Consider the following 26,052-nt stretch of genomic DNA (forward strand, 5'->3'; position numbering starts at 1 on the left):
TGCACAGAACTGACTGTTTCTTATGTAAAAAGCTTAGTTTTTGTTCCTTAGTTCCTTTAAGGTTCCTTGTAAGATCAGCTTTCAAGATAAGTAATAAAGTAACTGCTCTTTTCTTTGTAACCTCCAAATCCTGCCTGCCGGGGAAAAGAACTGACAGAGAAGAATGCCTTGCTTGCTTCCACTCTGTTAGTCTATAACAAATTGCTCGGGTATGAATGTATGTGGGTTCTTGGGGAGGATTTGTTTTTCACCTGTAATACATAAAATGTTTAATCGTGCAAGGGATATGGAAAATATGCTGTTTTTTTTTAACTTGTGTTCATTGTAGTTGTTTACTTGAAGAATATACTGTAACCACTGTAATTTCTTTATTGCCTGAAAGATTTTTCTGGGGTACATAGGCTGTGAGGGAAAGAATAAAGAGAAGGAGAAGGAAGGCATCAAGAATGAGAGAACAAGGAAGAATAAAGATAGAGTTAGGAGGAAAACATTAGGAGAGACAGAAGGGACGTTCTGGACAGAGATAACAACAGAGAATGGAGAACACAGACTAAAGGCTGCAGAAGGAAACATCAAAAGAGTGTGAGTGTCTTTCCCCCTCAGATAAAAAAAGTCATAGTATGCTAACTCCTTCGGTTTTATGTGCTGCTGGAGGCTTCTCCCCCAGGTGGCAAAACCTATACATTACTGCATGAAAATTTTTATCAGATTTTTATGAGTCCCAACCATTCCAATTCCTAGTGTTTATTTTCTGTACAGCTGATCTATTTGGAGTACTGGGATGCCCTCTGAGGTCACTCATGATTGTTTTAGATAGGACTGACCTTATTAAACACTCCTTTTCTTCATCATTCCCCCCACAAACAAGACATTTTCAGAATTACTTACTGAGTGATACGTTCTGCCTCAAAGGATTCCCCAGATCAATGAGCCATTCATTCTATGGTTTCCTTTACCACAAAACTTCAGTGGTTTTTTTTTTTTGTTGTTGTTGTTGTTTTGTTGTTGTTCCTCTTGCTGTTGTTTCTGGCTTTTCTCCCTACATTTTACTGATTTCTTCACCCAAACCGCTACTGCCAACTATAATTTACTTACTGAACAGTATTGTTGAGTCCCTCATGTAGCAGGACTGTATTAGACACTAGGGATGGGTTTTGCTTCTTTATAAGTTATAAGCTGTGTGCAGTTATGTGGGACAGTGGCATAACAAAAGCAAGTGTAATACATTTACAACACACATCTTCCTCCTGGAAGTTCTACCCCTTATGGAGTTCTGGTCCACAAAAGCTGTGTGATAGGGGCTAGGGAGATGGCTCAGCGGGTGACAGAGTTTCTGTGCAAGTGTGAGGATCAGAGTTTGGGTCCCTATCACACACTAAACATCCAGTAGGCATGGCAAAGGCAAACTGGCTACATAGATTAGCCAAATTGGTGAACTATGTACTCAGAATGAAACACCGCCCCACTAAACAATGTGGGGAGTGGCCCAGGAAGACACTAAGTGTCAACCCCTGGCCTCCACTGAACATTAGCATGTAAATATGCACTCACACATACAGATAAACACTTACTAAAAAAGACTTTGTGACACAGGCAAAAAGTCAGTTTTCTTAAGTGAACACAAAAAAAGCCTAACTTGAGTTTGTTGTGAAGATGTTAAGCTCATAGGCAGCTAATTCCTAGCGGATCTGCTTTTCCTGTATGGTTACATGCCTCTAAGCTTAACTTGGTTTGATTTTGATACCACATTCACTGCCCTCATCTCCCTACACTGTGCACCAAATCTAGGGCCATGTGCAAACCAGAAGTGCATGCGCCACCGGGTTACAGCCACAGCCTTCTTCTTACTTTGTGACAGTCTTGCTAAATTGCCTAAGATGACCTTGACCTTAAGACTCCAACTTCCAATCCTCCTAAATCAGTGTTCCAAGTAGTCACTGGCCTGCCTAGTGAAAATGACTTGTGTTTAAGAAATACCTCCCACCATCCATGCTCTGGGCATCTGATCTAGAGGCTTAGACATCCCCAATATACTCACTTTCTCTGCTACAGTTCAGGTATTTGGGAACATTCTGTCGCTGGGTGCACTGTATCTTCCTCTGGTAAATAACAGTGTAGTCACCTATACACTTCCCGAGGTTGTATGTGGGGAAGAACAGCAGCGAGCTGAGCAGGACCGTCTTGGTGGTGTTGGACAAGGTGAGTGGTATTTCTAGAAGGGTGACAAGAACAGGCTATGTAAGAGGAAACGAACCACCTGTAGGATGAGAAGTCCCCTAGGAACGATCAAAACCAAGCACAGGGAACTGAAACCCAGATGGTGATCTCTGAACAGCAGTCTGTTACTTGCTAATAGGTTTTGGCATCGTTTACAGCTTGAGTTTGTGCTGATAATTACAGGATTCTGAAAAGTCTTTTTGGTGAAGTACCTGTGGCTAGTATTTCCTCTGTAAAAAGAATTTTAACCAAGTATTTGATGCTTATACTATATTTTCAATTTTCTACCTTTTCTGAAATTGGGTTTAGTAAATTGCATTTTTAGAAGTACAAGTTTTTGTGTTTGTTGATCCAAGGTTGTCATGTGTAAGAGGACAATTTTCTTTTCTCTCTCCCTTTCTCCCTTTCTTCCCTTTCTCCCCTCTTCCCTTCCCTATTTGTGGTGAGATCATTTAAAATAATTTCTTAGAGATTTAAAAGTACATATTATTATGAAGAATAATCACCTTGATGTGCAATATAAACCTAGAATGGATTCCTTCGGCCTAACCATACTTTTTATTTTCATTTAAAGTTTTATTGGTAAATACTTTCCAAATCTATTTGTTTTGAGCGTTTTATTATTTGTTTACACTCGGAGACTCTGTTATAGTGTACATTTTAATGTATATACTATATGTTTAAGTTTGAAGTATATTCAGTTTGGTTCTGATAGTGCAATATCTTCTTTGGGGGATGAAGAGGTGGTTCAGCAGTTAAGAGCACTGGTTAATCTAGCAGAGGACCTAAGTTCAGTTCCCAGCACCTGCATGGTGACTTAACAACCGCCTGTCTCTCCATTTCCAGGGGATTTGATGCCCTCTTCTGGTCTCCAGAGACATCTGTATGCACATGGTATGTACACAGACAGGCAGGCAGGCACACACACACACACACATAAAAATAAAAGCATGAAAGACTTAAAATCTTATTTATATGGAATTTAACTCTGAGATTATCAGAAAGCCAGGAAATTTGTTTATGTTTTTAACATCACCTGGGACCACAGTCAACTGAAATTATTTAAAACAAACTACCATTTTTTTTGCTTTTTCCCTCACATAGTCATTATACTTTTAGGACAAAATGTGTGCAAGTACTGATGAATCTTAAAGGAAATATTTATTTTGTCTCTATCCAGGTCAAATAATCTTGAGTTTTCTGAAATGAGTATAAAAGGTCCATGTAGCTACCAACCTTGTGAGGTTTGACAAGAATGCCAAAAGTACACAGTGAAGAAAAAACACAGTATTTTTAACAAACATACTAGGAAATTCGATATCTACGTGTAGAAAAAAAGGAAACTAGACATGTATCCCTTACCCTAAATCAAAATCAATTCCAAAGGATCAAAGATCTCAATATAATGGTCAAAGCTCTGAAATTACTACAGAATCACTGAATCTAAGGTATAAGAAGTGGGAGAGAGGTCCCACTCAGGTTGGGTCTTGGCTTTTTAATACAAGGATTGTAGGTAGCACATAATCATAAAAGCGCAAGAGATGTTGTTGAGATAAAACTAATACAGATATGTCCAAGACTAGAACTTGACTGTCTACTAATGCCTATCTCTTTGGGCTCATTGATTTTTTTATTGCCGTCTCTGGGGAAGGGCACATTTTGTGAAATGCTCACACTTACTGGCTGCTATTATGGTATCTATCAAGATACTTAAAATGCCAGAGACATAATTGAACATGATAAGTTTGATGTAGGCAGAGGTGCTTTTAGAGAACAGGAAGCTCATCAGGTATGTGAGCGGAATGGCAGACCATCCGAACAGTGTGAGGATCAGCAATGTTTCCAGAATGTGGTAGTCTGTGACATAAATGTCAGCTTTGCAGTATTTGAACACAACCTGCAACAGAGGGGACAGAGACAAAAGTGAGGCCAGAGTCTCTCTCTGTCTCTATTTCTCTCTCACACAAACAACACACACACACACACACACACCCTATGCCATGACACTCAAAAAAAGAGAGATAGAGAAAAGAAAGAAAATACTAAGACTTTCATTGTCTGCCTCTTTAAAACGAATAGAACCCACAGCTTATGAGCATTCAGGTCAGGTGCACCTCCTCCTCACTAGAGGACAGTCCATCAAGCAGAATCATAACCATGGTCTTTTCTTATTTTGGCTTTTTCTTTTGAAGAGTTTCTTTAAAGATTCCTACACAGAACAGGAGACTTTCATACTATGGCAGCCATCAACTTTCCCAGAAATAGATGATTTCTCTAAATGTTTTCCTCATATTTCATCAGTTTCCTTGTGTTGATATCCCTTGTTTTTAATTTAGGTTTTGTAAGTCTAGTCTACTTCTGCGTTCACCCCAGAACCCCTTTCTAGTTATCTAGAATTCATGTGGGAAACCAGATAAGGAAGCATAAATTTAGGGAGACCTAAATTGGAATCTTGTTTGACTGAATCTTCTCCAGAGTCCTGGAAACCACCAATTCACACTCCGATTCTCTGAATTTGGCTGTTTTATACATTTCATGAATTAGAATCACACAGTGTGTGGCTTTGTGTGATGTGGGATTCCCCTCTGTATACCATGATTACCACTGATTAATAAAGAAACTGCTTTAAACCTATAGTAGGGCAGAACAGAGTTAGGTGGGGAAAACTCAACTGAATGCTGGGAGAAAGAAGGCAGAGTCAGAGAGACACTGGAAACAGACAAGCTAGAACCTTGCCGGTAAGCCACAGCTATATACAGATTAATAGAAATGGGTAAAATTAAGAAGTAAGAGCTAGTCAATAAAAAGCTAGAGCTAATAGACCAAGCAGTGATTTAATTAATACAGTTTCTGTGTGGTTATTTTGGGAGTCTGGACAGCCTCCTACTACATTTGTGTGGTTGCTGTATTTGTATAAATATCCTCTGCCTTCATCTACAGCAGCAGCACATGTGAGGAGCGACTTCTCAGGCTAACTGATGCTGCAATGCATACAGATACCATGTTATCTTTCTCAATGAGTCTGCTGGTGGTCATAAGGTCTCCTCCACATGTTAACTGCTGTGATTAGTGTAAAGAGGGAGTAGGAAGATGATGTATCTTTGAGATTCTCATTCCATCTCTTACCTTTAGGACTGGGATGTTTAGTTATAGAGGAGTACCACTGAATACCTTGAGAATTTGCCACTTTTTTTTTCTGATAGCATCCTCCTTTCTGGTTCCCACCAACAGGTGGCAAGGTTTCCAATTTTTCCAAAACTACTTACTTTGTACTATTTATTTTTGCAATAGCCATCCTAACAAATATTTTTTAAAAGATATTTAAGATAAATTGATGGAGACCTAAAACCAGGAAAGGTGGCAATAGTCTACTTCAGAATATTAGGAGACAAAATTTAACACAGCTGGGGAGCATGAAGTATGAAAACACAGTAGGAAGCTTTTTACTTTGAATAGTTTTAGAACTCAGCAAAAGCTAAACAGGAAACACTGGGAAATTAGTTCATGAGATACACTTGTACTATGACAAAGAAAGGTAACTATATTATAATAAAGTATTTTGAAGTTAATTTCTTAGTCTACCTTAGGACTTTTGCCCACCAACCTTGAACTAGGTATGTAAGTGAGGATGACCTTGAACTCCTAACCTTCATGCCTCTACCTTCCAAGCGCTGAAATTCCAGATAGTCACTACCATTCCCAGTGATGAAATGTGCTCTATAAGATAATGAGCAAAGACCGGCATAGCTATATTTATGAAAACATCAATTAGAAGACAGATTTTCCTTGTGGAACAAAAGGAAAATAAACTCTCAAAACATTGCCTGTTACTCACCAGTAGTAGGCAGCAAGAAATGAAGAAGACGATCAAGTCAAACACAAGAGCGGAAATCCAGTACACAAGGACAGAGACCCCACTCAGAAACTGCATGTGCTTTGCCTTGGTGGTTCTCTCGGTCACTGTCAGGAAGCAAAAGCCACTGACCAAAAGAGCCATGCCCAGCTGAATTTTTAAGGCAACCACCTTTCCTTCTGCACTCCTACAGAAGGAACAAAAAGAAGAGCCATCAGAAGATGCAGATTTCCACCAATGGCTCTTTTTATCACAGAAATATAACTGGATAGGTTGGGAAGAAGGCATTTCAAGTGCAACAGTGAAAACATGAAACAGAGCATACCCTAGGCTGTCCTTAGCCTGGGGGTGTGGCTGAGGTTTATTGAAGACTGTTATGGAAGCATCAACACCAGAAAGTGACATGAAAAGAATGTTGTCTACGACTGCCAGGGAAAGAGATGGTGAATGGTAAGCTTCATTGTTGAACAGAACAGTAAGCTCCGTTCTATTTGCAACCACCTTGATGGAAAGTGCCACAATACATAAATGAATGCATTCTTCATTTCCCTCCAAGTATTTGAGTAGGTCACCTAGGGCAAAGACACAACACTGGTAAGTGTTTCCAACATATAGACCACACTAACAAATGGCATCCAAGAACAAATAATTAGGTTTCTTACCACTTTAAATTTTGTGGAGATAATTTTTCTTTGAAATTTTGTTGTTACCCTTGGGACTTTATTTCATCATGAATTTTGAAAATTTCTCATTGTATTTACAATAACCCAAACTACAGTTTTGCGGGGAAAACACAGCCTAATGCACTCCTCCAACTCACCTACCTGTCTTTAATAGACTGATAATAAATTTTACTCACATCACAGAGTAAATTACTTTAATAAAATGGAAAAACTAGGTGAAAAAATTTCAAAATCACCTTTTGAGAATATGCCAAAGTAGAAAGAAACAGCACTTTTTTTTGGTCAAGACCCTGAGAAGAATAAAGGCATTGAGGAGAGCCCAACATTCCACTCCCTTCTGAGTGGTGGAAAAGCCCTTTAAGCCTCCAGTATCTCTGTGTGGCCCCTGCACAGTAGTGAGGAGGAGACAGACCAAGCTGCACAAAGGTTGTCCAGCCTCAAATAAAGCTCGCACAGCCCGGCAGCTGGGTGGATGATGCCTACCCACATGGGCTTCAGTTGCAAATCACTTCACTGTGTCTATTGATTGCAACTCTGTTCTATTCTGTAAATACCCTGATGGGCACAATTGGAAATGTGGTTTACAGCTAAGGGCAAATCCCTTAACCCAACCAAACTGACATCAGCTTCACCACGAGGCGTGTGTAGACTCATTTGCCTGCACATACAATAGCACTTCGTTATCCTTATTATTTTCAAACCACTTGTCTTCTATTTCTCAATCTACTTCTTAACCCATTTTATAGGCTAGAATTGCCTTAACACCCAAGAAACACAAGTATAATATATACAGAATTATGAACCCTAAGAAATGGGATCTCAAGGAATATAAGGCTGGCTCAATGTGTGAAAACAAACACTATTCGTGATACCAATCAGCTAACCAAAATCACATACTCAAGTAAGTCTATGAAGAAAAATGTTTAAGGTGCAGAAGAACTGGGTGACTTACACACTGCTATTGGAGAAGTAAAACCACCGAGTACTCTGAAGAGCAGCTGGTTCTCAGATTATAATGCAATTGTTACATGAGAAGGAGAAATGAAGATGCACAGTCACATGCTAACCGCAGCTTTATGGATACCTGTGCTTACCGGGGAAACTTAGGCATCTTTCAGTGAGTGGATGGCTAAATAAACTGTGCTATGCCCGTGAGAAAGACTAGTAGTTAGCCACCGAAGAGACAAATTCTGGATACCACGATTATCAGAACATCACGCTAAGTGAAAATGTCCATTCCAAAATGTTACACACTATGTGATTCCATTTTTATATCACTCTTGAAGTGATCAATCCACAGAAAGAGAACAGAGACTTTAGTGTCCAGGGATAATGGTGAGAATAGACAGGAAGTTAGTGTGGTACTAAGGGCAACAGGAAGGAAAAGTGTGGTGAAAATGTCTCTGTGTTAACTGTATCTCAACAGCCTGATTCCGTTCTCACACTGTAACTTTGCTAGAAATTACATCAGTGCACAAGGCCGCTCAATATTTTGTTAACCTACATAATAAACCTATACAAAATAAAGTATTAGCAAATCAATACAGCTAAATGGTACTTATTCGGACTCTTTTCCGCATATAGAGAATAACATCTATGTAATCCACTTAGGATGCATCTTTTGGACACATCCTCTACTCTAGCCCTGTTAGTTCCCTTGTTCCTCTGGTTCCCTTGCCTAGACTGTAACACCACAGCTGATTTGGTGGTAGTCTCTCCCCTCTTCAGATTTCCCCATATTGCATATGAGAGAATTGTGTTGATCTGTAGGCTTTCTATGTGACAGGGACTGGGTTAGGAGCTAGAGATTCAGAGGAGGTTCTCACCTCCCTGTAATCTCTGTTGAGGGCCAGATGAATGATGCAGTTGTAATTTGGTGTGATGGAGCTCACAAATGGGACATGCTTCTAATGAGAAGAGAGGTCGTTTTGTTCTGAGAAGATAGGCAATGCTTCCTGAGTTACTGTGGTATTAGAATACCCTCCCAGAGCTCACACTCACTCAATTTATGGCACATCTTAAAAAATTTAAAGTGCAATATTGCTCTTAGAATTGACAGGAAATGAGTCTCAGTGCAAGGCATGGGTTACTTATTGCATTACCTATAAATAACTGGGCATCTCAGAGGTCTCCCAATGGATACAGGCTATTGTCATTGCTCTTGGTCCCCACCATAAGGTCACAGTAAGACCCTATCACTGAAGATGTTGCACATTTGGCTACAGGATAGAGAAAAATCAACCCCCAGTGGAGCAGGAGACCTCCTCACTATTGGCTAGCCTTCATAGTGCTGGCTGATGTTATAGAGATTGCTGAGAGGGAAAAAAAGACATCAATAGTCTAACCTAGCACTGGATGGCATGCTACAAACTGACCTAACAGGCTACAATTTGGTCCAGCTCACCCATCAATGTGAAGAAAAAGAATAGGGACAATTTATTTTAATCAGCCAATCTATTACTTGTAAGTTGTTCTAATGGGATTATGTTTTTAAAGAACAATAACATCCTTAAACATATTTTCATCCTTTAAAACAAAACCTGAAGAGAGAAATAAAACAAAAATGACTTGTTTATCCTGAAGACTGTGTTTTCCAAAGGAACAGTGTCCATCAGGTAGTAAAGAAAATATTACCCATCCAAGAAGAAATGATTACATTTGAAAGAGAACATAATTTATATTCAGAGATGTGGTATATTATACTGAGTAGTTTGTAGATGAAAGCAGATCAGGTTAACCCAAATTTGTAGTTTCTGTCTGATCTGGGTCGAAACACTTGACTTGTTTAAATGTAAGTAAAACTTATTTGTAAAAGAAGCAAAAACATCTACTGAATATGGTGATTGCTCAACTTAAATGACAAGTATTAGGCAGAGCAAATGTAAACTTTAAGCAAGATCAAATTATCTACTTGTTAACCCATTTTAAGCAGGATTCTTGTTTTAGGTATTAATAGAATTTCTGTCCCCCCCCCCCACCACACACATGTGCACACAATAAGCTTCTCCGGTGACACAGTAAGCCAGATCAAGCTGACTGAAGAAGTATAACAACAGATATATGGAGCAAAGTAACTCATGGTTGGGCTCACTGACCTCAGGGAATGAGGCCAGATAAGTTGTGCCCTGGAATAAAGCAGGGTATAGGCAAGGGGTGATGACGTGTGTGCCACAAGCTGGGTTTGTGCCCAAGTCTGGTCAAAAGCTGAGCAGCTAGACAGGGACTTGGGCAGCTGGTGGCATCAGGGGAGGAAGTTGCAATAGTCACCGAGATTGCAGAACTGGAATTTAGGCATCTTTCTTTTGGAGACTCTCTGGGTGGGCAAGGTTTGAAGAGAGAAAGAGATGGGAATGGGGATTCCTGAACTTCACAGGGGTGAACTGGAGGCTCCAACCAAACAGCTATCTCTATGAAAAAACTGAAGGCCAGGACTGAAGGCCAGGACTGGAGGCCACAATTCCATACTGTATTTTATTTTTGCCAAAAAGTAAAACTGTCCCCAATTTCATAAAAAATATACTTGGGCACCTCCTTTTATCTATTATCTATGTATGTATGTATGTGTCTATCTATCTATCTATCTATCTATCTATCTATCTATCTATCTATCTATCTATCTATCTATCGTGTTTAACTAGAAACAAGCAGTAAATGCTCACAGTCAAAGTGCAACAAATACCAATTAACTTTTGAGAGCAGTAGCTTTAATAAGGACATTGCTATTGTTTAATTGTCTCTGTGGCATAATGAGTATCAGGAAAAGAATGGAGCAAATTAACGTGTTATAGTTAAGATCTTTCTTTGGAAGTGGCCCAGGGAAATCATTGAAAAGACAATTTTCTGTTTCTAAGTTAGCCTTACCTTGTACTTCCTTAATTTTGTGGTTGCCTGGTTTTAGCATCTTCTCAAGGTGTGTTAATAGACTTGTAGTCAAATTAGATTTCCCAGAAATAGAAAAAGGCACAATGGTTTGACCATATTCATCCAAATTCATTTGCCTTGTTTTCTCATCTTCATAGCTAAGGTCACCAGACTTCAGAAGGAAGAGAGTAGAGATGACAAATCCCAGTGTCTGCACCAAAAGCACCCTCCAGTTCCGCCAACTGTGCAGCAGCCTCTTTATGAACATGGCGTGGAACTGCTGGCAGTAGAGGGGACACTAAGCAAAGCAGAGAGAAACAGAAACAACATTACCACAGCCCCTGGACCTTGGCACTGAAATTCACACTGAAATCCATTGACATCGATGCTCTGGAAAGTTGTGGTGTAAAAGCCTTATGGCTTAAATACACACAATTTAAATACACACAGCTTATGTAAGTAGATAAACTCTCGGAGGAGACCCCAAACCTATGATGTGTCACCCAACAATAAGATCATCCATCTGTTAGTCTAAGGACAACAAACCACAGCCTTTGTGTAAACAGCTTTACTAGAATCCAGCTGAGCATATTGTTCCTGTGCCCCATGGCTGCTTCCTGTACAATGATAGCTGAGTGATGGTGACAGAGATCATGTGATCTGTTGAACTTTCAACATTTGTTATCTCTTTAACAAATGACTTCTGATATAGCATATAATGTAAAGTGCTTAAGTTTAACATTGTATATAATACTAGAAATGGCAACAGGATAATTTCTCCTAACTCCTAGTAACTACTATGATCAGGAGCAAGGAAAGAAGGCTTGGCAGGCCAGCCAGGCTTCCCATGATGAGGACCTCACTGATTTGGAGGTCCTCATATACAAGAACTACTCCTCTTGAAAGTCTTAGAACACACTCCTAGTTGATTTGAAAACTCAGGCACCCTAGTACACTTACGCCAACTTGAAAGCAGATAAGTTTCTGGGTTTTCAATTTGGGAAAAAAAATAAAACAAAAGAACTGCAGAATAGTGATAGTGACAGTAACAGCTGATGCATTTTTCTGGAGTCCATTCCTCTGCATTTGAACACTGAATAGGTTGGGGTCCTAGCTGCCCACACCATGTTGGTTCTGCAGTAGCTGAGAATGCCGCATTCTTTTGGTTCATGTGTTAATAGAAAACAAAGCTCTTAAATCTTAACTCTTGCTTCAGACACCTGTTTCTTAACCAAGGTTCTTACCCCAGTATTAAACACAATGGTCGGGTCTTCACTCTGGGTGGGAAAGCCTCCTCTTATGTTGCTTGGGACATCCTTATTCTTGCTCTCTTTGCTCCCCACTGAGGGAGACTGAGTAGCTTGGATGTCTGGTTTTGAATCTTCCATGTGACTGACTCTATATGAAGAAACAAACAAAGCTTGTCATTTCAACCTCATCCCTCTGTCCCTTGCTTGAAGAATGTGAGTTGCAACCCCCGACACCACAGGCCCCTTTGATTACTCATGTTTAATGGTGACCACTAAGTAAGAGTGACATTAGCTCCCAAGCAGCAGCACATCTCCAGCCCTTGTCACACTTAAGCTTCTAAGGTGTGCATGCCAAGTTTGGCAAGAGTCTTTGCCTCTGAGGGTTTCCCTTTTCCTCTGGACACTTGCTAACCTAAGGAAGACTTCTTCCATCGTAGTGATAGAGACGCCGAAACTAGAAATGCCAAGGTTCTCTTGATTCTCTTCCAGAGCAGTAAAGAGAGCTTCAAACCTACAACAGAAGAAGAAGACAGGCTGGGACTAAAAGAGATTATTTTCAGGCTTACTTCTCTTTATTTGAAAGTGATCTCCCCTCACCAACACTTCAAGGTTTATTATAATGTCATGCTTCTGCTCTGTTGATTCAGAAAGGTGAGGCAAACAGAAAAAGCAAGACAACAGCAAATTACTATATTAGATTGCTTCCCATGATGCTTTAAGATACATAATATTCTTGGAGACATATTTTGATTTTCTAATAAAACATTAAGATGCTCTATGAGGAGACTGTCAGTTGATGGCTGACAGAAAAAGGAGAGTCACTATTCTTTTGAGGTATGACCACTGTAAGGCTGCCCATGGATTTTACACCAACTGCCCATTCCTGGTGGGTTTTTGTCATCTTTACCACAAGGGCCACCACTTAAACCGTCTAACTATTTTTCATTATAGTTTTCAAGACAATGTCTCTCTTTCTGACTCATGTTGCTTACAAACTCATAATCCTGTTTCATGTCTCATTCTAGGATTGCAGTATGTATCACCTTACCTAGTTTTTAAGGCTATTATTGTAGTGGTGGAGTTTGCATGTGTGGTCTGAGATTGAGTTTAGAACCTTGTATATGCTAGCAAAGCACTTTCCACTACCCGGTCACTCTCTTCGCACTTTTCTTCCTTTCATGTACTAGTAGTCACATTGACTCCATAGACAACAAAATGCTCAGTATCACCAGTTACTTGGAAGCTATAATAATCAGGTAACATTTGTCTCTTTTCAGTGCAAATGGCAGCAATCACAGAAGTTTTGTTTCCTTAAATAAACTCTATTGGCTACGCAGGAAGAAACAAGGAAAAGGAACAATTATTTCTTACTATTTAAAATCATCTGGTTAGCATTTTCTAGATCCATACCTGTGAGTGTATTCTTGGGGTAGAATAAAAGATAATTCATTTCCAACATTAGTTTCCAGAGTGGCTGCTGATGCATAGTAATGAATCAGTTTTGAGATTTCATCTATGTCACAGTGAGGTTCCTTCACCATGACTATGTGGTATCCAACACCTGAGAAAATGCATTCAGAAGACCAAATTGAGTGGTTTTATGCTTCCCATATTCTCATGAGGCTTTTTGTGGTTTGTGTAAAGTAGAATAAGATAGGGCATGTCACAAGTTATTTGACTACAATGCTAAGAGGCACAGCATTGTGTAATATAATCATAATTAATGATATAATTATAAATAGCTCTATAAGGGATTAATAATAATCTAGATTATAAAGACAGATAGAGCAGAGATAACATTAAAAAGTTACCTGACCTCTCTTTCTACTGATGTTGAAATTAAAAAAATCAAGACTAAGATTCATTAAATAGGTAACTCCTGGGTTCATATTATACACCAGAAACTATATAAATTGAATAAAAGTCATTTCACATCAGAGAAATCTTCTATCTTTACACTCTGTCATCATCTCTGTGTACTTCCTCCTTTTCTCCTCTATCTCTTCCACCTTAGTCTCCTCTTGTTTCTTCTCCTTCTTCACTGGTCTTCCAAAAGCTAGGTGTGGGATAGGGTATGAATAAAGTCCCTCCATGAAACTCTAGGATTTGTGCTCCTGGCAATGACATTCTGGTACCCTAGGTTTGGACAGCAGAATTAAGGGAAGGGGCTCTGGAGTATCTGAGTCCATCACCTGACAAGAGTCCTTTGAAAAAGGAAGGGAAAGGGAGGAAAAGAAGGAGAGGAGAGAGAGTATAAGACAGCAAGTGAGCACGGAGTACCGATGAAATTAATGGAGGAGGGATGTGGAAATCAAAGATGATATGCCAGAGTCAGAAGGCCTGTGATGAGGCCACTGCCTAAAGGGAGCACCATCTGTCTATATATAGGTCTCAAGCCCTCTTAACAGTGCATTCTGTTTCCTTCATAAAACATTTGAAGATAATTATGAGCAGAATTCAAACAAAGCTGTACTATATTATAGGATTGCCGAAATACACAGTCTATTGACTTTATTGATCATAAACATGGCCTGACAGAGATAAGGGTATATGCTTCTTTGAGATAAATATTACATGCTTTAGTTTCTACTGTCATTTTGTTCATAAAAATTATAAACTATGCCTATAAAAAGCTAGCAAGCATATATAGTAAATGTAATAATATATATTATAGAAAGTTAAAAGCAGAGATGTAGAAATTACAGGATAAAGCTGTAAAATACCATGATAAACAATTAACCAATAAACTAGAAATAGAAAAAGAAGGTATTGAGTCAATTTTCCAGGCTGATGAAAGCTATTTTTAAAAAGCCAATAAAACATCAGAAAAGTATAAATAAAGAAGTCAAGTAGTAGTCTCAGCAGCAGAGTAGAAAGAGGAAAAGAAAGAATCAATAGCCTCAAAGAAAGATCACTAAAAGTCACCCAAATGGGAATGTAAAAAGTGAAGTGTAAGAAAATAGAATACAAGTGGAAAATTGCAGTTATCATAAAGCAGAAAATAATTGGAAATTTTAAAATGTCCTTGTAAAATTACATCCTGAAAAATCTATCAAAATTCTGTCAGTCAAAAATTACATATGCAATGAAAACATTCATAATAAATGAGGATGAGTTTAGCTCATGGCCCTGGCAATGTCAGCCTGTCCTAGAATGTCCACCATAAACATTTGAAAGAAATGGGCAAATGTGAAAGCACAGCCTTGTTTATAGACAAGAGGCAGCTGGGGGGGCCACACCTGTGAGAGGACAGTGAGATGAGATGTGCGATTGCACCGCTTTGGCTTGGAGGTGCAGTAAAGGGGAGTACCAGCAGCCTCCAGTGCCACACCTGGATTGAACAGTCGGAAAAATAAAACTCCAGATACAAGCTGTGAAGATGATTTGTGTGCAGGGCTCTACAGCAAGGTCACCCTGAAACCAGAACTGGGGAAATGGTTTAGTGGACAAGGGCACTTTCTGTGCCTGTGTGAGAACTTGAGTGAATCCCTAAGACCAACAGACATCCAGCATGGCATGCCTGCCTATAACCCCAGAGTCGGAGAGAAAAGATAGGCAGATCCTGAGAGATGCAATTCTGGTTCAACGAGAGACCCTGTCTCAGGGAAATAAGGCAGAGAGCAATAGAGGAAGATACCCAATGTCTTCCTCTGGACTCTACGTATGAGTACATGAGCATGCACGCCAGCACACACATAGCACACATAAAGCATACGCTCAAATAAAAATGAAAAGAAGTAACCAGAAACTTGATAAGGGTGTCTCTGTTAGTCTTTGCTGAGTGACAGTCTATATAAATGCCAAGAGGAACTCTATGTGGTTGGATTTACCTTTAAGTCCTTTGTCACCTCACAAAAGACTAGAGCTTACATAACTAAACCAAAGTGGAGAATCATGACGATCATTCAGGAAACTTAATGAAGACTCCATGGGGCTCATGCTTGTGCAATAAAACTGAAAGACATTTAGTAAGTGATTCCCCAGACCCACATTAGCAAAGGTAAAAGGCAGGCCTTAATGATGCATAAAATGTGCCGGCTGCATGTTGGAAAAGAGCACAGAACTGTTGGAAGTCATCTCCTCAACAAAAGCCTGCATATTCAATAACATAGCACATAAGCTTTTGCAACCAATCAAGAGGTTCTGGATATTCTAAGTAGCATAAGATAATGCCTAGCCAGGGGTGAAAGCAAATAGAAGTGGACCAGAAACTAAGGCATGCCAGGTACGTAAAATCTGAGCGTTCGCAGGCATTAGACCTGTCTAGACAGCAATGTCTTCACACTGAAATAAGAGAAAGTTGACAAAAGAGCAGAAGTAGGGAGCAATCTCACATGGCAGAAAGCCCATTCTTCTGCGATCACAGGACCATCTCCAGAACAGAACACAGAGCTACAAAACAAGAATGGACTTTAAAAGACAGACAAAGTGTCTTCTCAGTCAAAAACAGGATGAAGTTATAAACCAGCAACAGAAAAACACTGAGGACTTCAGAACTGTGTGGGAATTAAACAGCATACACTTAGAGAACCAGTGAGCTACATAAAAAAAAAAAATCACCAGGGAAATTAGAAAGCCATCTATCTGTCTCTGATCTCTATTTCTATACCTCTGTACCTAGCTATAATCTCACCTATGGACAATTGAATTAGATCATATTTATCTAGAAATCATGTGAGAGAAATAATGAGTGTCAACATTGAACAACACAATAAACACATGAGTGGGAGACCATTTTGAAGAAAATAGAACACTGTTCAAAGGACTTACAGCTGAATTATAACAGCAACAAAATTTGAGGCATCATCCAAGTTTTGACTATATACACAAAATCAATGGCAATTAGGTTAAAGCATATTATTAAAGCAACAGCACCCTAAGAATAATTAAAGGAAATGGACCATATAGTCTTTTCAGGAAGACTGAAGAGCCGCAGCACCGCAAGGTTCCCTGGACCATGATAGCAATGCGGTCACCCAGCACGTCAGCTTCATCCATGTAGTGGGTGGTCAGCAGGATGGTACGGTCCTGTTTGTAGGCTTGAAGGAGATCCCAGGTGGTCCTCCTTGAGGCCGGGTCCATGCCAGATGTTGGCTCATCAAGTATCACCACCTAGAGACAAAACAATTCTGACTACATAACTATGCACTGGTCCCATGGTGTCCTACCAGGACTGGGTTTGCTCTTATTTTGACTTTTAAGCCAAATGTCCAACTGAGCCTAGATAATAAGTTTATATAAAACTAAGACTTCTGTACTAAAATCAAACCCATGGTCATTTTATACCAATGAGGTTGACAATGTAAATTCCATTTGAGCTTCTTTCAAAGTCAGCTTTCTGATTTGTGTCACTTGGATTTTTAAACTAGCTGTGGTACAGACTTAGTTTGTCCCCTTTACCTTGGAGCCCCCCATCAGTGCTATAATGATGGCGAGTTTGCGCTTCATGCCGCCACTCAGCGACTTTGAAAATGTGTCACGTTTCTCCAACAGATTAAAAGCTGTCAGCATGTTGCTAGTTTCCTCAAGACACATCTTTTGAGGTATTCCTTTTACCTAAAAGAGGGAGGCAGAGTTTGCATGGCACTTTCAAGTTTAGTCTTAGATGTTTCTTTTAGAAATCATTTTCTCATTTTAAGAATTTCACGGTGGGGCTGATCTAATAGGAGCTCACCAAAGCAAGCTGGACTGGGACTGATGGAGCATGTGATCAAACCAGACTCTCTGAATGTGTTGGACAAGGAGGGCTGACTGAGAAGCCAAGGACAATGGCACTGGGTTTTGATCCTACTGCACGTACTGGCTTTGTAGGAGCCTAGTCTGTTTGGATGCTCACCTTCCTAGACCTGGATGAAGGGGGGAGGACCTTGGACTTTCCACAGGGCAGGGAACCCTGACTGCTCTTTGGACTGGAGAGTGAGGGGAAGGGGACTTGCGGGAGGGGGAGGGAAAAGATAAAAAAGAAAAAAAGAAAAATAAACAAAAATTAAAAAAAGAATTCCATATGTTTATATAATGTATTTTGGTCATATCAACCCTCCCCCCTCCTCTTCTGGCTTCCCTCGGCAATCCCTGCCATGTCTCCCTCCCAACTTCACACAGGCTTTCATAACGCACTGAGTCCTGCTATGCCTTCGGGTCTAAGGATCCATGTGAAGCTGCTGCTGGAGCACAAGTCACCGACTAGCTGCCAATCAATAACAGCTGTCTCAGCAGCAATCAACTGCCAAAGCTCTTCCTCTAGAGTCTGCAGCCTGGACTGGAGACTCAACTGACTCTGTCTTGTGCGGGCAACCACAGCTGCTATGGGTTCATGAGTATCACTGTCCCAAAGGGAACTTTACGCTCTGGCCCTCCCAGCCGCGGAATCACATAGATATTTCACAACAGCTCCTTCTTTATGTCAACTCTGGAGTGCTATAGCCCTCATTCCATGTCTTAAGTTTAGAGGAAAATCAAAATCATTTCTTTAACTTTATAAGAATATTCGTAGTTGGTGATCTACCTGAACAGAATGAGGAGGGAAAAGAGATATCCTTGGCTCACCCCACAGTAGAAATAAAGGTGTTCTGATACTGTCAAGTGATCAAACAAGAGGTTCTGCTGAGGACACAAGCCCAAGGATGTCCTGATTTGTGCCATGTGCTGTGAGATGTCGTATCCTTGGATGGAGGCCTCTCCGCTGGTTGGGGGATAGAGACCTAGAATCAGGAAGAAGACGAAACAGAACAGTTTTGGTGAGGAAACGTGCTCATTAGCTCTGTAGGCAAATCTACACATGGATTGTTCACTAATGTTGTAGATCACAAAAGTTTTCATTGGCCACTTTGGGGACCATATTAGAAATAGTTTACAGCATTTTTTCTGAATGTTGTGATTTTTAACATTCAGTGGAGAAGGGAAAATCACTTGGAATGATCAAAGCATGGAAGTGTAACACAGGAACAGCCCAGCGCCACCACCAGTCACTTGTCAACAGTTACTATTTATAGTACAGTCTGCTCACTGCAATAGATTTGGGCACCTTTTAGCTAGGAAAACCCATACCATAAAACTGCTACCTTTGAAGAACTTAAATTTTACTTGGAATAAAAAAGCATACTATCAGTTAAAATAATTTCAAAATGGTTCAGATGCTTGTATAGTCTTAGGCAGCTGTAATGAGTGGTTAATTTTAATAAGGAAAAATATTACTTTAAATTACTCAAATCTTTTCTGAGAAAGGATCCTATGTTGCTCAGAATGATCTGTTGAACGCTTGACCTCAAGAAAGCCTCCTACCCTAGTCTCCCAAGTAGCTGGGGCTACAGGTTTGCTGGATTCCCTATTAATTAACTCTATTTGAAAACATCCAGAGTGACCACAGTCACAAAGTGCCCATGTTGTCCTGGAGTCTGATCCCTTTTCATGATTGTTGCAAAGTTTTCAAATTAAACACATTAGCCTAATTTAGTTGTTCTAAAATGAAACTACCATTTTTTTGACATCTCACTTCTATCATGAACATTTTGCTCCTGGATTTAGTAATTATAAGGTATGTTCCTGTGCTTCTAGTGAGATTTTGTTTAAAATTTGTTTTGTCTGACATTTGGATTTCCACTCCAACTTTCTTATCATTGCTATTTGCATAATACAATTTCTGTCTTTTTACTGTCAATGTATTTACATTTTAGAATTTAACATATGTCTTCTAAAGGTATTATAGTGATGATGCTTAATATTTTATCCCATCTGATAATCTTTTATGTATAGACTAATAATATGAATTTTAAAGTAATTTTATACATTACTTCTACACCCCTCCAACTCCTTCAATATCCCTTTTCCAAACTGATGTGGAATTCCTCTCTGTATGCTGTGAATATGTTTTATTACCATTGGTTAATAAAGAAGCTGCTTTGGGCTTATGGCAAGACAGAATAAAGTCAGGTGGGAAATCTAAACAGAGACATAGAGAGAAAGTAGGCAGAGTCAGAGAGATGCCATGTAGCTGCCAAAGGAGACAGATGCTGGATCCTTACCAGTAAGCCCCAACCTTGTGCCAAAACACAGATTAATAGAAATGGGTTAATTTAAGATATAAGAGTTCCTTAAGAAGAAGCCCAAGGCAATAGGTCAAGCAGTGTTGTAAGTAATACAGTTTCTGTGTGATTATTCAAGTCTGAGCAGTCGGGAAATGAACAAGCAGTCTCTGTCTACAAAATGGCACAGCAATGTGAGTCAGCTACATTCACATAAAACCTGAGAAAGCTTGGAAAGGAATTCTAGACATAACAAAACAGAGTTAAACACAGCTTCATGGTAGCAGCATTTTCTTAGGTGGGCTCTGCTTGCTAGAAGCAAGAAGAAGCATGATTCCTTTAAGAAAAGGCTTCCTGACTCAGTGGTAGCAGCAAAAGCTGTGAGGCATCTTTAATAAGGTTTCCTGGTTCGGGCTAGTTGCACTAACAGCTCTGGCTCTTTTAGGAGGTTCAGCACTTGAATGGGGTCTGTGAGCAGCATGCTGCAAGTTACTTGGTGGCAACATGGGCCAACGGCTTACCAGAGTTGAGGTGGTGAGTGTGACTCCCATTTGGCAGTCCCAGAACTGGCTGTAAACATACCTCCACCATACTGAAAGGCCAAAAGGGGCGGAATCAGCATCCAGGGCCACTGTAACCAAGCTGTTTATCATTTTAAAAGCACTCCTGGTCAGAAAATGATTACGGATATGCAATGAAGACAGATTCAGACATAAACCTCTTAAGAGGTCACAGTGTGTTTAAAAATGTACATAGGCTTGGAAGAGAGAAGAAAAAATATAGAGAGAGTTATGAAAAGAAATAGTTTTTAAAAAATAAAACGAAGTCTTTAAAGAGACAGAGTACAGATAGTCATAGATTAAAGGAGTAAAGATAAATAAACATTAAAAAGTAATAGAGTAAAAAAATAAACCACATAAAAATGGAAAATACACAGAGAGTCTGGATTATGTATATTATTATGTTTTCTTTCAATTTTTTGACTGTGAATAAACTAAGTACAGATCATTGTATAGGCTGCTAAGCTAAACATATATATATATATATATTATCTTGATTTAAAAATTTGAGTCTAAGGATATCTTGCTTTGGAAAAGCGGTTCTGCATTTGTTTCCACAAAGGACAGAAAGCTGTAGATTCCTTACCAGCTAATACAGTTTGATCAAGCAAGACCCCCTGAAGCAATGACCCAGATGGTCCAACATCCATGACAACTTCAGGACTACTGGATGAGATGGACCTACCACACAAGATACCCATCAAAGACATGATTAACAGTGCCCCAATCATGAGGAAGTAGTATAGAGAACAACACCCAAATTCCCTAAATGATTGTTTATGAATGTTTGTTTTCATTTAAAGGGGGATATGATATAGAAATGAGTACTATAAATTGGTATGGATTTTGGTTTATTGATACAAACTTAAGGTCAATTTTGTTATATGTATATTTTTACTCTTGTTTAAGGTATTATGTGTTTGGGAAACTCATTTAAAAATGTAATGTATAATTAAGAAATACAGATTACTAGATAGTCATCTATAATGTAGTCATGTTAGGTTTTTTTTAGATACACAGAGATATATTTTAGTTAGATAATCTTTAACACTTCAAAGACCTATATAATATGGCATTAAAAATGTTTTAAGAACTTAGGACTTTTCATGATAATGAGGCATATCTGCTTTTGGCAACACCATTCTACTTCAAGAGAATGATGGGCGTCGAAGAGGCTCCTTATGGAGTTTGTTAACCATTTGGGAAAGAAACTGCTCTTGCCTGGACTGCTTGATGGTATGCTGTATGAACTGGACATGCAGGACTCACAGAAAAATGACTGCTGAACTTGCCTAAAGGTGAGACAATCCTTCAGAGTGCCTGCTTCATGAAAGAGTCTACCAGATATTCTGCAGGACACAGAACAAAGTGACTGACAAACTGCCAAAAGAGGTGAAACAGTCTTTCAAATTTCCTGCTTCATGGAAAAGTCTGCCTGATAGTATGGGCCTGTAGGCTGAAGATGAATGCCCCAATGTTACAGAATTTTGGGTGACTGTCAGGCGCAAGATGTCTCTGTCAATTCTACAGCTTTGGAAGTTGCTTACAATGCACTTCCTATTCTCTTAGGTAATATTATATCCCTCTGGGGTCTTTGATGAATTAAAGACAGTTATAGTTTTCCTTAGTTATGATAAAAGATAAATTAGATATGAAACTTCAGACTCATAAAGAAATATTATAACTGTAAATCTTGCTTGATACTTGTTTTGTTATATGTAATATTACTATGTTAAAGTTAAAAACCTTCCTTTTTATTTAGACAGAAAAGAGGAGATGATGTGGGGTTATCCTCTGTATGCTTTGAATATGTTTTATTACCACTACTTAATAAAGAAGCTACATCAGCCTATGGCAAGGCAGAATATAGTCAGGCTGAAAGAGATATAAATATAGAGTAGGCAGAATCAAGGAGACACCATTTAGCTGCCAAAGAAGAAAGACATGAGCCACCAGCCAGAACGTTACTGGTAGACCACAACCTAATGATGATTCACAGATTAATAGAAATGGGTTAATTAAGATTTAAGAGTTATCTAGAAATATGCATAAGCTATTAGTCAAACAGTGTTGTAATAAATATAGTTTCTGTGTGATTTTTCAAGTCTGGGCAGCCAGGAAACAAGTGAACAGTCCTCATCTACACCAAATTTATGGTGTTTTACTGTTACATGAACATACACACATATGCATATATGTATGTATATGTGTATGTATATATAATCTACCAAGCCTGTTTTGCTTTCGTTCATATGTAAGTGTCTAGTACTGACCACTTGGTATTGGACAACTGATATATCAACTCTTCTTTCCATCTCTCAGTAGTTATTGACCACCTGTAGCTTTTTGTATAGGAATGGGACCATGTCTCATTTCCTCTGTTTACATTAGCATGTCAACTCATTGTGCTAGTCTTGTTCAGGTAACCATATAATTGAGGGTCATTGGCTACATTTTCCAATGTAATCATGTTCAGGGGCCTTAAACAGCTGATTTCCTGGGCCTTTGGCTCTAAACAATCTTTCTGCTCTCTTTCCCTCAATTTTCCCTGAGCCTTACATGTAAGGGTTGTGCTACAGGTGTATCAGTTGGGGCTGGACACCTCTGAGTCATGTATTATATGCATTTTGTGCAGTTGTGGGATCCTGTACTAGTCTCCGCCTGTTGCAGAAAAAGTCTTCTTTGGTGAATAGTGAAAGCTACCCTTATCTGTGGTGCAAGGATAAGCATTTAGGATAGAGTTAGAAATTTTGTTTGTTTATGAAAATGGCAGTAGTAGGTTCTCCTATAGTGTCCATGGCCTCTCCAGCCATAGTTCTGTTGTACTAGGCAAGAATTCCTGTTGTGCGGGCCATAAGTTCAACTAGACAGTGTTGGTTACCCCCAAGATAAAGGGCCACTACTGCACCCTTCGAATATCTTGTCATGATGGCCATTGTTATGGTTCATATGACTTACATTTGGTAGGGCTATTGATTGCTTTCCTCCCTTGACAGCTTGCATAGCCCTTTCTGAAACTATGAGATCTAGTCCCCAAGGAGGAGGCTGATGGGCCTGTTTAGTTCACTGCCTTCAAATCTTGTGTCCAAAGTGTGTGGTATCTTCAACAAAAATATTATACTGAGTGAGGTAATCCAAACCCAGAAAGACAAATGTGAATATATAACCTATTGTAACCATAGAAACTAGGATAGTGAAAAGGGATCAGGGGTTGGGGAGAAGTGCCAGGATGTGGATGAGCCTGATGCAAGTGTGATGAAGGGGAGATTTGGAAAAAGAGGAGAAAGTATTTAAGTGTAAGGGGAAAGAGGAGTATGTGAGAAAAACACTAAGAATGTTTGAGGAAGACATAGGGAATCATATTATTTTGTATTTGTCTAAAATTATATATATATGATATATGTGTTTATATATTACTTTATTTTAAGTAGTTATGTCACTTGGGGTAATAATGCGCTTCCACAAGAACTATGAACTGTATAATAAAAACCCAGGATCAGGTATGAGAAATCTTCTCCAGCATTGTTGTCAGGGGTTCTAAGAGACATCTGAAACAACACAGGCCATTGCTGTTGCTCCTGGATGCCTCCTGGATTGAAGCAAATAATCCAGCTGCCACATTCTTTAGATTTTTGTGCCTGTGTTCTTGAGTCCTCTGTGTCCACTGGTACTTTCTTTTGCATTGAATAAACATTTCTATCATAATATTTTTATTCCTTTTATTTTTTCCTCGCTATTGCTCATCTCTTTGTTTGTTTGAGATAATGTTTACGCAGCCCTGGAAGCCTTGAACTTGGTATGTAGTGAGGATGACCTTGAACTGCTCATCTACCTGCCTCTACCTCTGAAGTACTGGGATCACAGTCATGCACCCTCACCCTTGGATGTCAAAAGGTTTTGTTTATTTTTGTAGTTGTTTTGGAGCTTTTTAAGTTTTATAGTAATTTAATTCCAGAGAACTGAATGATTGTGACCTCTGCATATCTCTCTCCCACTTCCTCTGATACTATTGATTATACATGGCATCTCTATATATTATTAGCTATGATGTAGTGGTATAATTTTTATTAAGAAAACAGTAGAAATATATTAATTGTGGTGCTGAGGATGATTTGAACTGTGGAGGCCTGGAATAAGAGGTTTCAGAAGAGAAGAATGTTAGTATGTGGCCTAGAGAATGGTCTTGTGATATTTTGGTGAAGAGTGGGGCTTCTTTCTACCCTTGTCCAAAAAATCTGCTTGAGGCTAAATTAATAGTTTTGGACTAATTTCTTTGGCAGAGGAAAATCTCACAACAGCCTAGTGTTGACTTTGTCTGTGATTACTAGTGTTCACTCTTATGAAGATCTTTAATGAAAAGGAGCAAGTTGAGCAAGGAAAAATACAAAGAGTACAGTTCAAGGAGCAAAGGGACACCAGGAAGTGGGATGAAGCTAAATCCTGTGTTCAAGGAGCTAAACAGATTAAAGGAAAAATCTGTTGTTAAATGGAATAAAGGGAGTGATGACCTTAGGGCAAGATCCCACCCAGACAGGTTTCCAACTTGTGAAAAGGAATGAAAGAAAAATGTAGGGCCCTCCGTGGTGGCACACAGCTTTAATCCCAGCACACCAGAGGCAGAGGCAAGCAGATGTCTAAGTTTGAAGCCAGCCAGGTCTACAAACCCAGTTCCAGGACAGCCAAGCTTAAGCAGTAAAGGAAACTTTAAAAAACAAACAAACCAGAAAGCTGGTGAATATGTAATTAAATGAGAGGGCCATGTTCTAGTCCCAGAAAACAGCAGAACTTGGCAACTTTGGCCACATGTTCTGACTTTAGAATCAAGGATAGAAGAAAGGGGTAACGGAATCTTCCTCTACAACTAAGGGAAGCCACTAAATCCAGGAATATGCTAGGGGTGCCTGACATGGAGGTTTAGAGAGGCCATTGTGTGAAGATGAAGCCTGGATTGCCTTGGAAACCCTAAGATGTTGGAGATGCTAGAGCTGTGGGATACCTACTGTGGATTGCTGCTAATAGGGAGTAGACTCAGCCAAAGAGAAAGAAGTGTGTTGTAGGCAACAAAGCTGAAAAGAGCCCAGCTGTTTTGTTGTTGTTGTTTTGCTTTGGTCCAGTATTTCCTCACTCCCTATCTTCCCTTTGGAATGGTAATGTATATCTTATGCCATTGTATGTTGGAATTATATGATCTGCTTCTTTGTTTTGGTTTTCCAAGGGGTTAAAGTTAAGAGATTGCATGACTCTCAGAAGAGACTTTGAACTTTTAAACAGTGTTGAGGCTGTAATAGGCTATTGGGACTTTTGAAGTTGGAGTGAGTGCATTATGATATGACTATAAGCCTATGGGGGCCAGGGAGTGAAATGTGGTTTGAACAGGAATGGCTTCCATAGGCTCATAGATTTGAATGCTTGGTTGCTAGAGAGAGGCACTATGGAGGTGTGGCCTTGTTGGAGTATGTGTGGCTTTGTTTTAGGGTTAAAATGTTCAGGCTAGGCTCAGCCCAGTCTCTCTCTTCCTCCCTCCCTCTCTCTCTCTCCCTTCCCCCTTTCTTTTTCTCTGTGTCTCTGTCTCTGTCTCTGTCTCTGTCTCTGTCTCTGTCTCTCTCT

At 39.5% G+C, this 26,052-nt stretch overlaps 1 protein-coding gene across 1 annotated transcript in view; it reads right to left on the reverse strand.

Moving 5' to 3' along the window:
* The window catches only part of LOC101999148 (ATP-binding cassette sub-family A member 3-like), a 73,556-nt gene that overhangs the window by 16,630 nt on the left and 30,874 nt on the right, over positions 1-26,052 (reverse strand). Inside the window, exons 12-22 of the mRNA XM_005351156.1 lie at positions 18,411-18,565; positions 17,265-17,420; positions 16,766-16,976; positions 13,275-13,425; positions 12,277-12,375; positions 11,859-12,012; positions 10,615-10,912; positions 6,396-6,642; positions 6,053-6,257; positions 3,898-4,114; positions 2,039-2,212 (exon numbers count right to left, since the gene is read on the reverse strand). Coding sequence (XP_005351213.1) covers positions 2,039-2,212; positions 3,898-4,114; positions 6,053-6,257; positions 6,396-6,642; positions 10,615-10,912; positions 11,859-12,012; positions 12,277-12,375; positions 13,275-13,425; positions 16,766-16,976; positions 17,265-17,420; positions 18,411-18,565 — 2,067 coding nt within the window. The remainder of the gene's footprint in view (positions 1-2,038; positions 2,213-3,897; positions 4,115-6,052; positions 6,258-6,395; positions 6,643-10,614; positions 10,913-11,858; positions 12,013-12,276; positions 12,376-13,274; positions 13,426-16,765; positions 16,977-17,264; positions 17,421-18,410; positions 18,566-26,052) is intronic.

The sequence above is a fragment of the Microtus ochrogaster genome, chromosome 8 (assembly GCF_000317375.1).
Source record: "Microtus ochrogaster isolate Prairie Vole_2 chromosome 8, MicOch1.0, whole genome shotgun sequence".
Lineage (NCBI taxonomy): Eukaryota > Metazoa > Chordata > Mammalia > Rodentia > Cricetidae > Microtus > Microtus ochrogaster.